At 30.2% G+C, this 12328-nt stretch overlaps 1 protein-coding gene and 1 long non-coding RNA gene across 2 annotated transcripts; both read right to left on the bottom strand.

The window, feature by feature from the left end:
• Positions 1-1342: 1342 nt before the first annotated feature.
• Positions 1343-4938, bottom strand: LOC111616066. The gene is made up of 6 exons (XM_023357500.1): positions 4844-4938; positions 4646-4773; positions 4483-4555; positions 3882-4009; positions 2556-2609; positions 1343-2447 (listed from the first exon to the last, which is right to left on the bottom strand). The coding sequence occupies exons 1-6, from the start codon at positions 4936-4938 to the stop codon at positions 2401-2403; spliced, it is 525 nt and encodes a 174-aa protein (XP_023213268.1). The 3' UTR covers positions 1343-2400.
• A 4465-nt stretch (positions 4939-9403) lies between these two features.
• LOC111616067 lies at positions 9404-11901 on the bottom strand. The gene is made up of 2 exons (XR_002755187.1): positions 11779-11901; positions 9404-10508 (listed from the first exon to the last, which is right to left on the bottom strand). It is a non-coding gene; the product is annotated as an uncharacterized LOC111616067 (long non-coding RNA).
• Between the last annotated feature and the right edge of the window lie 427 nt (positions 11902-12328).

The raw sequence follows: 12328 nt of genomic DNA, 5'->3' as shown, positions 1-12328 counted from the left end.
GGATAAATGAACATTCTAAACTGAGTACAATTGCAGATGTGATTAATATTGTTGGGACCTTTAACAGAGCTATAAAGCAGGGAGCCAAAAAGCTTTATCGCTCTATAGCTATAGAGTTATAAAGTCAAAAAGGAACCATTCCTTTACATTACGAGATATAGGCCTCCCGAAATCAGCCTCACGCTATCGGAGTCGCGCGTAGTACGCGTGGCGACTCTCGATCTGTTAGAACTATCGCGTTTAACTATTTAGCACGCAATTGTGCCCACTTGACTGTTCGTGAAGATGATATAGTTTTAGGGGGTAAGAAGGCTCGCCGCCATGCGGGCGTAAAGATGAGAGCGATAGCGAGCACCGAAGCACACCACGATAAGTGGAGCGTAGTCAAGGCAAGCAATACCGAGCCTTGACCGACACGGAGCACGGAGTAGGTAGTAGTAGTGGTTCAAGATAAATACTGTTTTTGGTCAATAGAAGTTAATGCATTTATTTGTTACAGGCACTGATCACGTGCCCAGAAATTATTTTCAAGCATGACATCCGCAAGCAAGATGGAGACTGCCGCCGTTGGGTTTCCACATTTGGACGTGAATATATGACAAAGAGTCACATGTCGGACTTTTCTTTACCGATAAATAACGTTAGTTGTCTGATCGCTGTGTGTTAAACATGCGATAATCTTAGCGGAGCACACAGCCTGACTCCGTATAGTGCTTGGAAGCAGGCTGTACGCTGATTTCTCAGGGCTATATCTCTCGAAGTATCATATAAAGAGGTGTGGTTCCTTTGCTTTTTCTTTGATATTATTGCAGCACTTTAGGCGATAAAACTAATATAACTGCTAATTTGATTAGTTTCAATCAAGACAGCAAATAATAAGGATGCTTTTTATTTTAAACCATTTTGATGAAGTTACAAAAAATTATAATTTCATAATCATCCGAAATTATTATTAGACTGGAATCTCGCTGGTTCTGTGAAATTTAATTTAATGTCGTATAAAACGCTCGTTCAAGCTTGTTTAAAACATACATTATTTAATAAATTTAAAATAAAAATTTTAAATTCAAGAAAACATTTTTAGCAGACGAATAAAATTGGTAAATAATTTTTAAAAAGTTTTAAATTTCATAATTTGTATAATTAGTAATAATGCCATAGTTTATTAAGAACAAAATCATAGAAGATATTACATTTTAAAAGTAAATAAAATTTTCATTACAAAAAGGTTTCTCCCCGGTCATTATCTCAAAAACTGATAGGGAATTACTGTGGGATTGCATATTTGACAGCCTATTCTGGAAACACGCTGTCAAATGTAAAGGTAGATGCTTCATTTCACAAAATGCATCACTGCATAACACGAATGCAATGTATTAATGGTTATTTTTTTCGCTCTGTGGGTGCTGGGAAGACTTTTTTTTTAATCAAATTCATCGAGAGTTAAGTTAGGGTCTTAATTGGACGGCCGGATGGAGAGGCGATGAGCCTGACATATTTGGGACGGACAATCCAAGAAAAATTATTAATGTTTTTCGACCTATCTGGATTCCTTCCCGGGTCTCACAGAGCGATAAACACGTTAAACCGCGCGGCCATCCGCTGTCTTGAAGAAATGGTTAAATATATAGTTAGGTTCAAGTTAGCATTAATACGGATATGAAAATGTTCATATCCATATCATATTATGTACAGGCATGTACAGATGTCATATTAAACGGCATATACAAACGTCTGTGATGTTTGTGTGTTTAATTTAACGGTATTTCATATTTTCTATTGAATCGGATTATTTGCATAGCCACATCATTACTAACCTAAACATAATCACACGTTCAACCACTCCTGAATTGCCTTTGTGTTACGGAGTGATGCACTGCTACCGCCTTGAGTGTTATGCAGTGAATCATTTACCTGTTCCAAGATTCCACTTAATATTTAGGAATGGACTAAAAAGAAATTGTACATATACTTTTATGTGCTACATATATATAATTGATAATTTTGCCTATTTTCATTAGGGGCTGAGATGACAACCGTCCTCTTCTATATAAGAGCTGAAAGAATAGAAATTTGCATCATCATTTAATTAGATAACACTGGGTCATTTTAAAGTATGACTGACATAGTACACATCAACTAAAGGTTTACAATTATTTTCCTATTAGCTTTTGAAATAATTAACTGGGTGAAATTTTTGTTAACATTGTGCATTACATATGATATTAATTGAATTAATATATATAATTTATTATATGAGATTACAGATTTTCAATAACTAAATGAAAAGTTAAATTACACAATATTTCGATTTTTTTTTTTACTTTTTGTCAATTAAAATTAAATGTAGTATTCAGAATGATTAATATTTTCCGTAATTAATAAAATAAGACTTAAAATTCAAATGTTTGCTTCAGTGGAGTTTTTGTCTTCTGTATCTTCAACACCTAAAATTTAAACAAAATTTTTTAAACAAAATTTATTGATAATAATGATTCACATTATATTAGAATATATTTGTTATTGTTTTTATATAATTTACAACTTTTAAGAACCTGGTTCAAAATTGTTTGCTTCAGTGGAGCTTTTGTCTTCTGTATCTTCAACACCTAAAATAAAAAGAAATAATTTTTAAAACAAAATTTATTGATAACAATGATTTACATTATATTAGAATATAAGTTTATTTGTTATTGTTTTTATATAATTTACAACTTTTCATTTTAAGAACCTTGTGCAAAATTAATATTGAATTGGATCAGTAGGCTAAGCACTGTATATTTGTTAACGCAAGAAACTGTTAAATCCTTAAAGAAACAAGATGCAGTCCTTGGTTAGTTAGATTGAGCCCACTTTCTCCAGAAGTCATAAAAATGTAAGAATCAAATTAATAAAATAAATAAAAAATATTTTTATTTATTTTATTATCACTAACTAAAAGTAATTTTAGTTGGAGGTTAAAATCACGTGCCCGTGTCTGAATAGATCCTGCTGGCTTCTGTTCAATTTGTTCTTGATAATGGTTGCATTACAATGAAAATAAATCATAATTTTAAGAAAAGTACCGTAGAAATAAGAAAAAATGAGATATGTTATATAATTTTATCTCAACTATAATTGTAAATTAGCGACTTTTTCAAATTACATTTAACGATTGTTGTTAGGATTATGAGAAGAGCCTGAAAGAGATGATATACAGGTCAGTCACAAATGAAATATTTACCTCTCTCCTAATAAATACTCATAAAAATATCAACTAAAAAACAAAAACTCGCTATTTACATAATAGACTAAATATTAGGGTCACTATAATTAAGTACCAAATTGCCCTATTAACATAAAATTGGCTTGTGAATCCAGACAGAGAGCTGTGATCTCTGTCGGGATTTCTGTAGAGCCTATTCTATTTCACACAAGAAAATAATATTTTAGAGATGAAGTGTAAAGCATTTAATCTTCATTAGGTAATATTAAATTTAATACGTAGTTACATTATTATAATTTCATACATTTGAATGAATTATTTTCAATTAAATTTACTTGAAAATAAATTTTCGCTTATTATTTTAAACTAATAGGCTTGTTATAGCTATTGTAGAATCTACGAGCATTTATTAGTATGGTTACGAATTATTTCGTATAATATAATATTATATGGCCTATATACTGTTAGTAAGTCATTTAAATTAAACATATTTATTGTAGATAAAACTAGTAAAATACTTTTAATGCTCTTCTGAATAATTCATATTGTATTGTTAAAATATAATTACAATAAAATCATAAATCTCTAGAAGAAGAAAGAAAAGAAAAACAAGAATTTCAATAATATAAAATATAGTAGCATGTAATAAGCTTTAAAAATTTGTAATAAATTTTACCTGCGATTTCACAGTCAGGAATTTCCTTTACGGGGTCATATTTACCATCACTTTTAGTGCAAGTAGTTATTATTTCTTTCGAACCATCAGGATAATTATATCCATCTATACATTCTGATCTGCAACGCCTAAAATACAAAAATTATAATAAGAATCTAAAAATTATGATTTATTAAACACTACAAATTAAACTTAAATCAATAAATAAAGAATATGCCAACATAAAAAGTTTCTACATGAAAATTAGGTTAGACTAACATAAGGATAAGATTTAAACAGAAGCCAAAAAAGCAACGGTTCAAGTTCTCGTGTAATAAACTGTCAGAGTTCTTTGCATGAGATCCTAAGCTAATAAAATATAGAATATATGTTACTAAAGTTTCACGCTTTTTAATTTATTATTTTGCGCAAGAGAAAGAAAATGTTATATTTGTAGTTATAGAGCTACAACTAAAACTTCTCTATGGCTCAAATCCAATTTGCGTTTAAAATGAATGATTCTTCATTAATTACAGGTATTAATCAAATATTTATATATTTATATAGATTAATGATATTTAACATAATTAAAATGTGAAATTAAAATATAAAAATAACTTACTGAACTCTTGGATCAGTCACACATACAGAAAATTGTTTTTGTCCTATAACAATATTACAACCGATACCAGGTACTAAATAAATTTCGAATTTTATTAATTATTTTCAAATTACAAGTTAATTCAAATTAATTTTTCACTACTTAATATATATATTTTTCTTACTTGCAGGTTCACAATCAGGAATTATCTCAATTTTACTCCATATGTTTCCATTGAAAGAGCAATTGTAGCTCTTAACGATTGAACCGTCGGGAAATTTATATTTGTCAATGCATGTTGCTTGACAGAATCTATAAATAAGTTTATTGTCACATTAATTTAAATTGTAAATAAAAGCACTGAAGATTTAAGAAAACTTACTCTGTTTCCCCATAATTTTTGCATGTTAATGATCCACTAAGAGGTGGCTTAGCATGATTACACCCTGAACAGTTTGTAAATATTAAAATAAACATAAGTAATAGAAATTAATTTCAAATAATTATTATATTGAATTCTGATATTAATAGATTTTACAACTTTAAGTATACAGCTCTCCCTTAATAGCCGACAGGTATGGGGCCAAAGGGGTGTTGGATTACCAAAAGTGTCCGGATTACCGAAAATAATTATATATTTTGCATTGTTTTGCTAGCGGTAGCTTACAATATTCCCTACTCCAACTGTTCGAACAGAATTGCTCACAGAAAACACACGAAATGTGTGTCATCGTGTAAAAATTGGATGGGGAGATTCACGTTGCGACATGCTTCTGTGCAAACAGACACGTAACGGGGACGGGTACTTTGACGGGAGGTGCGTCGGACTACTGAGCATGTCGGATTAAAAAACGTCGGACTATCAAGGGAGAGCTGCATATTAAAACAGTTACTAAAACAAATTCCAAGTTTAGAAACAAATCATAGCTATAATTATTTCTTATAAGCTATTNCCTATACGTGAGAGAGTGTTTACAACTACGTACAAGTACGCGAGTCGATAAATACGTGGATCTGTAATGTTAGATTGGACGTCCGGAAGAGGGAAAGGCTTGGGTACGATGAGTCCACAGTATTTAGAACAGTCCACAGTATTTAGTTCAGAATGACCAAGGTCTGGTAAAAATGATGGGAAATCGAGATTAGCGTGGAGCACGGCGGGAATGATCACTTCGAAAAGGACAGGCGAACTCTCTCTTGACCTACTTTCCCCTTTCTTGTTATTTGGAGGTTATTCCACCCACTATTCTGATGACCAAATTTGGTAAGGTTATGCAGGGAGCTGGTGGTTAGTCCAATTCCCGATTTTTTGTGACACTTCCTTCGATGAGTATTTTTTATCGTAATGTATCACCCACGAAGGAAGTGTATTCGGTGGAAAAATCTTGCAAATTTTTTCTGTTAAATTTGTTAATTTGAGTTTAAATAAAATAATTTTCTTTCTTTGAACAAAAGTTAAATAAGATTAAGATCGTCGAAATTATAAAAAATACTAGCCTGGGTTTTCATATACTGTGTGTATAATGCTCTTATCCCTTAGCGATGATATTACTAAAATTCGTTAATTTATAGCCAAAATCGAGAAAAATTATATAACAGATTTCATTCTTTACTTATCTTTTTGTTGCCTTTTATTCTGTTAGAATTCATTTCATTTTAATGCAATAGTTATTTGATTCAAATAGAAGAGAGGTCAGCAGTTTCATTCAATTCAAGTCTCGGACACGAAGAATTCCCACAAAGTTTAGTCTTATATGTAAAAATGAGTCTTTTAGTTAGAAGTGAAAAACATGTTTTTAATTGTTTTGTTGATTTTGTTCATATACAGTATTTTTATGGCTTTTGAAGAGGGTGGGCTCAATCTTTGTGATTAGCCATCTTGTTTCTTTCACGATCTAACATAACAGTTAGTTTCTTACATTAAAACATAAACTTAATGACGGAATTTAATATTAGTTTTGCACATCATCCTTACGATATAAAGTCTAAATTAAATGTAAACATTAAAATTTATATTCAATATATTTTACTATAATATGAATAAATATTTTGATTAAAAAAATCATCTATATTTATTTTAGGTAAAGAAGAGCTTTCTAAATTATCAATAATATCATTGAGTTTTCTTCCCAAATAAGAATATAAATTACGGAAATATTAATCATTCTGAATATTAGTTGATTTTACTCGAAATAAAATACTGTAATCCAGAAAATCGAGAATATTAACTCATTGAATTATTATTTTGTTACTGATAATTTGTAATTTCATATAATAAGTTACATGGATCAACAATATGTAACATATTCGGAAATAATCTTATTTATTTTTAGAATTTACAAAAAAAAATGTAACATACGTAATTATTTAATTATACAATTAAATCAATAAATACATATATTTTTGAATGAGTGTCTGTACGTTACAGAAGTTAAGGGTGAAGTAACTAGAAAGCTCGAAAGGGTTTATTAAGGATGACTTCTTACAAGGAATGTAATGGTATGATTGAGTTAAAAATTAATAAAGTAGTTCCCTTGGTACCAAAATTCGAAATACTGTTTATTATGCCATATAAGAGCAATTTATCAGCGTAAGTAGAATGGATACTACCCTGTGTCCTGCAGAAGAAATAATAAAAACAACCATTAAAAATATAAAATATATTCAAGATGCATAATTTGATATTTATTATTTTATATTTTTTCATGAATTATTCACAAAATATTGTTAATTTATTTTATATTTTAATATGTAAAATATAAATCGGCCAATTTTTAAACAATTACACTTAAACCATATAAAAGTAATTATTATTTTTAGCTCGGACAGCGTCGGATATCTCTGTAGTAAAATAAGGTCTACTTAGTACAGTATGTATACGTAAGGTGTTACAAGGCAATATCTCAGAAAATATGCTTGTAAGAAAAAATTGATAAGAATTAAAACTTAATATTTTCGAGGAACCTTTTTAATGCCGTAAAAATAAAGTCTCTTTTCATTCTCTGCGTGAAATGGGGCAAATTTACTATCAAAGTAACAGTGACAAGCATAATGACATGTTCGGAGAACAATGCATTGAACGTGATAGACCAATTTCATGGCCACCTAGGATACAGGATCTGACACTAATTGGTTGGGCTATATAAATATTGTTTATATAAAAAATAATAGAGAATATTTAAATAAACTATGAACATCATCATTCCAGAATAATTTACTTATAACAGCTTTTTGCCATTCTTATAAAATTAAAAATATAAAAAGTTTTTCAATAAAATACCACAACAGATGACACCACACACAGTTTTAAATGGTATCGGGAAACTTAAGCAACTCGATGCTAACGTATATCAAGGTCTATAAAAATAGGTCTGGACACGATCCCATGATCCTTTGCGGCAACGGCCATTTTGAGGCTTATCGATAGAGTATATACCTTATACGAGGTTCCTGTGTGAGTCGTCTCTATTTAAGTGTTCATAAAGTGAAAGAATGGGCTATTGCGTGGGACCAAATTGTAAAAATAAATCTTCGTATGTTCGATTATTTAGATTCCCTGCAGATAAGAAAAAAAAGCAAGATTGGTACAGAACTGTAGACGGATAAATGAACATTCTAAACTGAGTACAATTGCAGATGTGATTAATATTGTTGGGACCTTTAACAGAGCTATAAAGCAGGGAGCCAAAAAGCTTTATCGCTCTATAGCTATAGAGTTATAAAGTCAAAAAGGAACCATTCCTTTACATTACGAGATATAGGCCTCCCGAAATCAGCCTCACGCTATCGGAGTCGCGCGTAGTACGCGTGGCGACTCTCGATCTGTTAGAACTATCGCGTTTAACTATTTAGCACGCAATTGTGCCCACTTGACTGTTCGTGAAGATGATATAGTTTTAGGGGGTAAGAAGGCTCGCCGCCATGCGGGCGTAAAGATGAGAGCGATAGCGAGCACCGAAGCACACCACGATAAGTGGAGCGTAGTCAAGGCAAGCAATACCGAGCCTTGACCGACACGGAGCACGGAGTAGGTAGTAGTAGTGGTTCAAGATAAATACTGTTTTTGGTCAATAGAAGTTAATGCATTTATTTGTTACAGGCACTGATCACGTGCCCAGAAATTATTTTCAAGCATGACATCCGCAAGCAAGATGGAGACTGCCGCCGTTGGGTTTCCACATTTGGACGTGAATATATGACAAAGAGTCACATGTCGGACTTTTCTTTACCGATAAATAACGTTAGTTGTCTGATCGCTGTGTGTTAAACATGCGATAATCTTAGCGGAGCACACAGCCTGACTCCGTATAGTGCTTGGAAGCAGGCTGTACGCTGATTTCTCAGGGCTATATCTCTCGAAGTATCATATAAAGAGGTGTGGTTCCTTTGCTTTTTCTTTGATATTATTGCAGCACTTTAGGCGATAAAACTAATATAACTGCTAATTTGATTAGTTTCAATCAAGACAGCAAATAATAAGGATGCTTTTTATTTTAAACCATTTTGATGAAGTTACAAAAAATTATAATTTCATAATCATCCGAAATTATTATTAGACTGGAATCTCGCTGGTTCTGTGAAATTTAATTTAATGTCGTATAAAACGCTCGTTCAAGCTTGTTTAAAACATACATTATTTAATAAATTTAAAATAAAAATTTTAAATTCAAGAAAACATTTTTAGCAGACGAATAAAATTGGTAAATAATTTTTAAAAAGTTTTAAATTTCATAATTTGTATAATTAGTAATAATGCCATAGTTTATTAAGAACAAAATCATAGAAGATATTACATTTTAAAAGTAAATAAAATTTTCATTACAAAAAGGTTTCTCCCCGGTCATTATCTCAAAAACTGATAGGGAATTACTGTGGGATTGCATATTTGACAGCCTATTCTGGAAACACGCTGTCAAATGTAAAGGTAGATGCTTCATTTCACAAAATGCATCACTGCATAACACGAATGCAATGTATTAATGGTTATTTTTTTCGCTCTGTGGGTGCTGGGAAGACTTTTTTTTTAATCAAATTCATCGAGAGTTAAGTTAGGGTCTTAATTGGACGGCCGGATGGAGAGGCGATGAGCCTGACATATTTGGGACGGACAATCCAAGAAAAATTATTAATGTTTTTCGACCTATCTGGATTCCTTCCCGGGTCTCACAGAGCGATAAACACGTTAAACCGCGCGGCCATCCGCTGTCTTGAAGAAATGGTTAAATATATAGTTAGGTTCAAGTTAGCATTAATACGGATATGAAAATGTTCATATCCATATCATATTATGTACAGGCATGTACAGATGTCATATTAAACGGCATATACAAACGTCTGTGATGTTTGTGTGTTTAATTTAACGGTATTTCATATTTTCTATTGAATCGGATTATTTGCATAGCCACATCATTACTAACCTAAACATAATCACACGTTCAACCACTCCTGAATTGCCTTTGTGTTACGGAGTGATGCACTGCTACCGCCTTGAGTGTTATGCAGTGAATCATTTACCTGTTCCAAGATTCCACTTAATATTTAGGAATGGACTAAAAAGAAATTGTACATATACTTTTATGTGCTACATATATATAATTGATAATTTTGCCTATTTTCATTAGGGGCTGAGATGACAACCGTCCTCTTCTATATAAGAGCTGAAAGAATAGAAATTTGCATCATCATTTAATTAGATAACACTGGGTCATTTTAAAGTATGACTGACATAGTACACATCAACTAAAGGTTTACAATTATTTTCCTATTAGCTTTTGAAATAATTAACTGGGTGAAATTTTTGTTAACATTGTGCATTACATATGATATTAATTGAATTAATATATATAATTTATTATATGAGATTACAGATTTTCAATAACTAAATGAAAAGTTAAATTACACAATATTTCGATTTTTTTTTTTACTTTTTGTCAATTAAAATTAAATGTAGTATTCAGAATGATTAATATTTTCCGTAATTAATAAAATAAGACTTAAAATTCAAATGTTTGCTTCAGTGGAGTTTTTGTCTTCTGTATCTTCAACACCTAAAATTTAAACAAAATTTTTTAAACAAAATTTATTGATAATAATGATTCACATTATATTAGAATATAAGTTTATTTGTTATTGTTTTTATATAATTTACAACTTTTCATTTTAAGAACCTTGTGCAAAATTAATATTGAATTGGATCAGTAGGCTAAGCACTGTATATTTGTTAACGCAAGAAACTGTTAAATTCGTAAAGAAACAAGATGCAGTCCTTGGTTAGTTAGATTGAGCCCACTTTCTCCAGAAGTCATAAAAATGTAAGAATCAAATTAATAAAATAAATAAAAAATATTTTTATTTATTTTATTATCACTAACTAAAAGTAATTTTAGTTGGAGGTTAAAATCACGTGCCCGTGTCTGAATAGATCCTGCTGGCTTCTGTTCAATTTGTTCTTGATAATGGTTGCATTACAATGAAAATAAATCATAATTTTAAGAAAAGTACCGTAGAAATAAGAAAAAATGAGATATGTTATATAATTTTATCTCAACTATAATTGTAAATTAGCGACTTTTTCAAATTACATTTAACGATTGTTGTTAGGATTATGAGAAGAGCCTGAAAGAGATGATATACAGGTCAGTCACAAATGAAATATTTACCTCTCTCCTAATAAATACTCATAAAAATATCAACTAAAAAACAAAAACTCGCTATTTACATAATAGACTAAATATTAGGGTCACTATAATTAAGTACCAAATTGCCCTATTAACATAAAATTGGCTTGTGAATCCAGACAGAGAGCTGTGATCTCTGTCGGGATTTCTGTAGAGCCTATTCTATTTCACACAAGAAAATAATATTTTAGAGATGAAGTGTAAAGCATTTAATCTTCATTAGGTAATATTAAATTTAATACGTAGTTACATTATTATAATTTCATACATTTGAATGAATTATTTTCAATTAAATTTACTTGAAAATAAATTTTCGCTTATTATTTTAAACTAATAGGCTTGTTATATCTATTGTAGAATCTACGAGCATTTATTAGTATGGTTACGAATTATTTCGTATAATATAATATTATATGGCCTATATACTGTTAGTAAGTCATTTAAATTAAACATGTTTATTGTAGATAAAACTAGTAAAATACTTTTAATGCTCTTCCGAATAATTCATATTGTATTGTTAAAATATAATTACAATAAAATCATAAATCTCTAGAAGAAGAAAGAAAAGAAAAACAAGAATTTCAATAATATAAAATATAGTAGCATGTAATAAGCTTTAAAAATTTGTAATAAATTTTACCTGCGATTTCACAATCAGGAATTTCCTTTACGGGGTCATATTTACCATCACTTTTAGTGCAAGTAGTTATTATTTCTTTCGAACCATCAGGATAATTATATCCATCTATACATTCTGATCTGCAACGCCTAAAATACAAAAATTATAATAAGAATCTAAAAATTATGATTTATTAAACACTACAAATTAAACTTAAATCAATAAATAAAGAATATGCCAACATAAAAAGTTTCTACATGAAAATTAGGTTAGACTAACATAAGGATAAGATTTAAACAGAAGCCAAAAAAGCAACGGCTCAAGTTCTCGTGTAATAAACTGTCAGAGTTCTTTGCATGAGATCCTAAGCTAATAAAATATAGAATATATGTTACTAAAGTTTCACGCTTTTTAATTTATTATTTTGTGCAAGAGAAAGAAAATGTTATATTTGTAGCATTAGAGCTATAACTAAAACTTCTCTATGGCTCAAATCCAATTTGCGTTTAAAATGAATGATTCTTCATTAATTACAGGTATTAATCAAATATTTATATATTTATATAGATTA

This window comes from Centruroides sculpturatus, unplaced genomic scaffold (assembly GCF_000671375.1).
Source record: "Centruroides sculpturatus isolate CEXI.00-Female unplaced genomic scaffold, Cexi_2.0 scaffold2944, whole genome shotgun sequence".
Lineage (NCBI taxonomy): Eukaryota > Metazoa > Arthropoda > Arachnida > Scorpiones > Buthidae > Centruroides > Centruroides sculpturatus.
The sequence above is the reverse complement of the archived record's forward strand: the minus strand, read 5'-3'. Positions and strand labels throughout refer to the sequence as shown.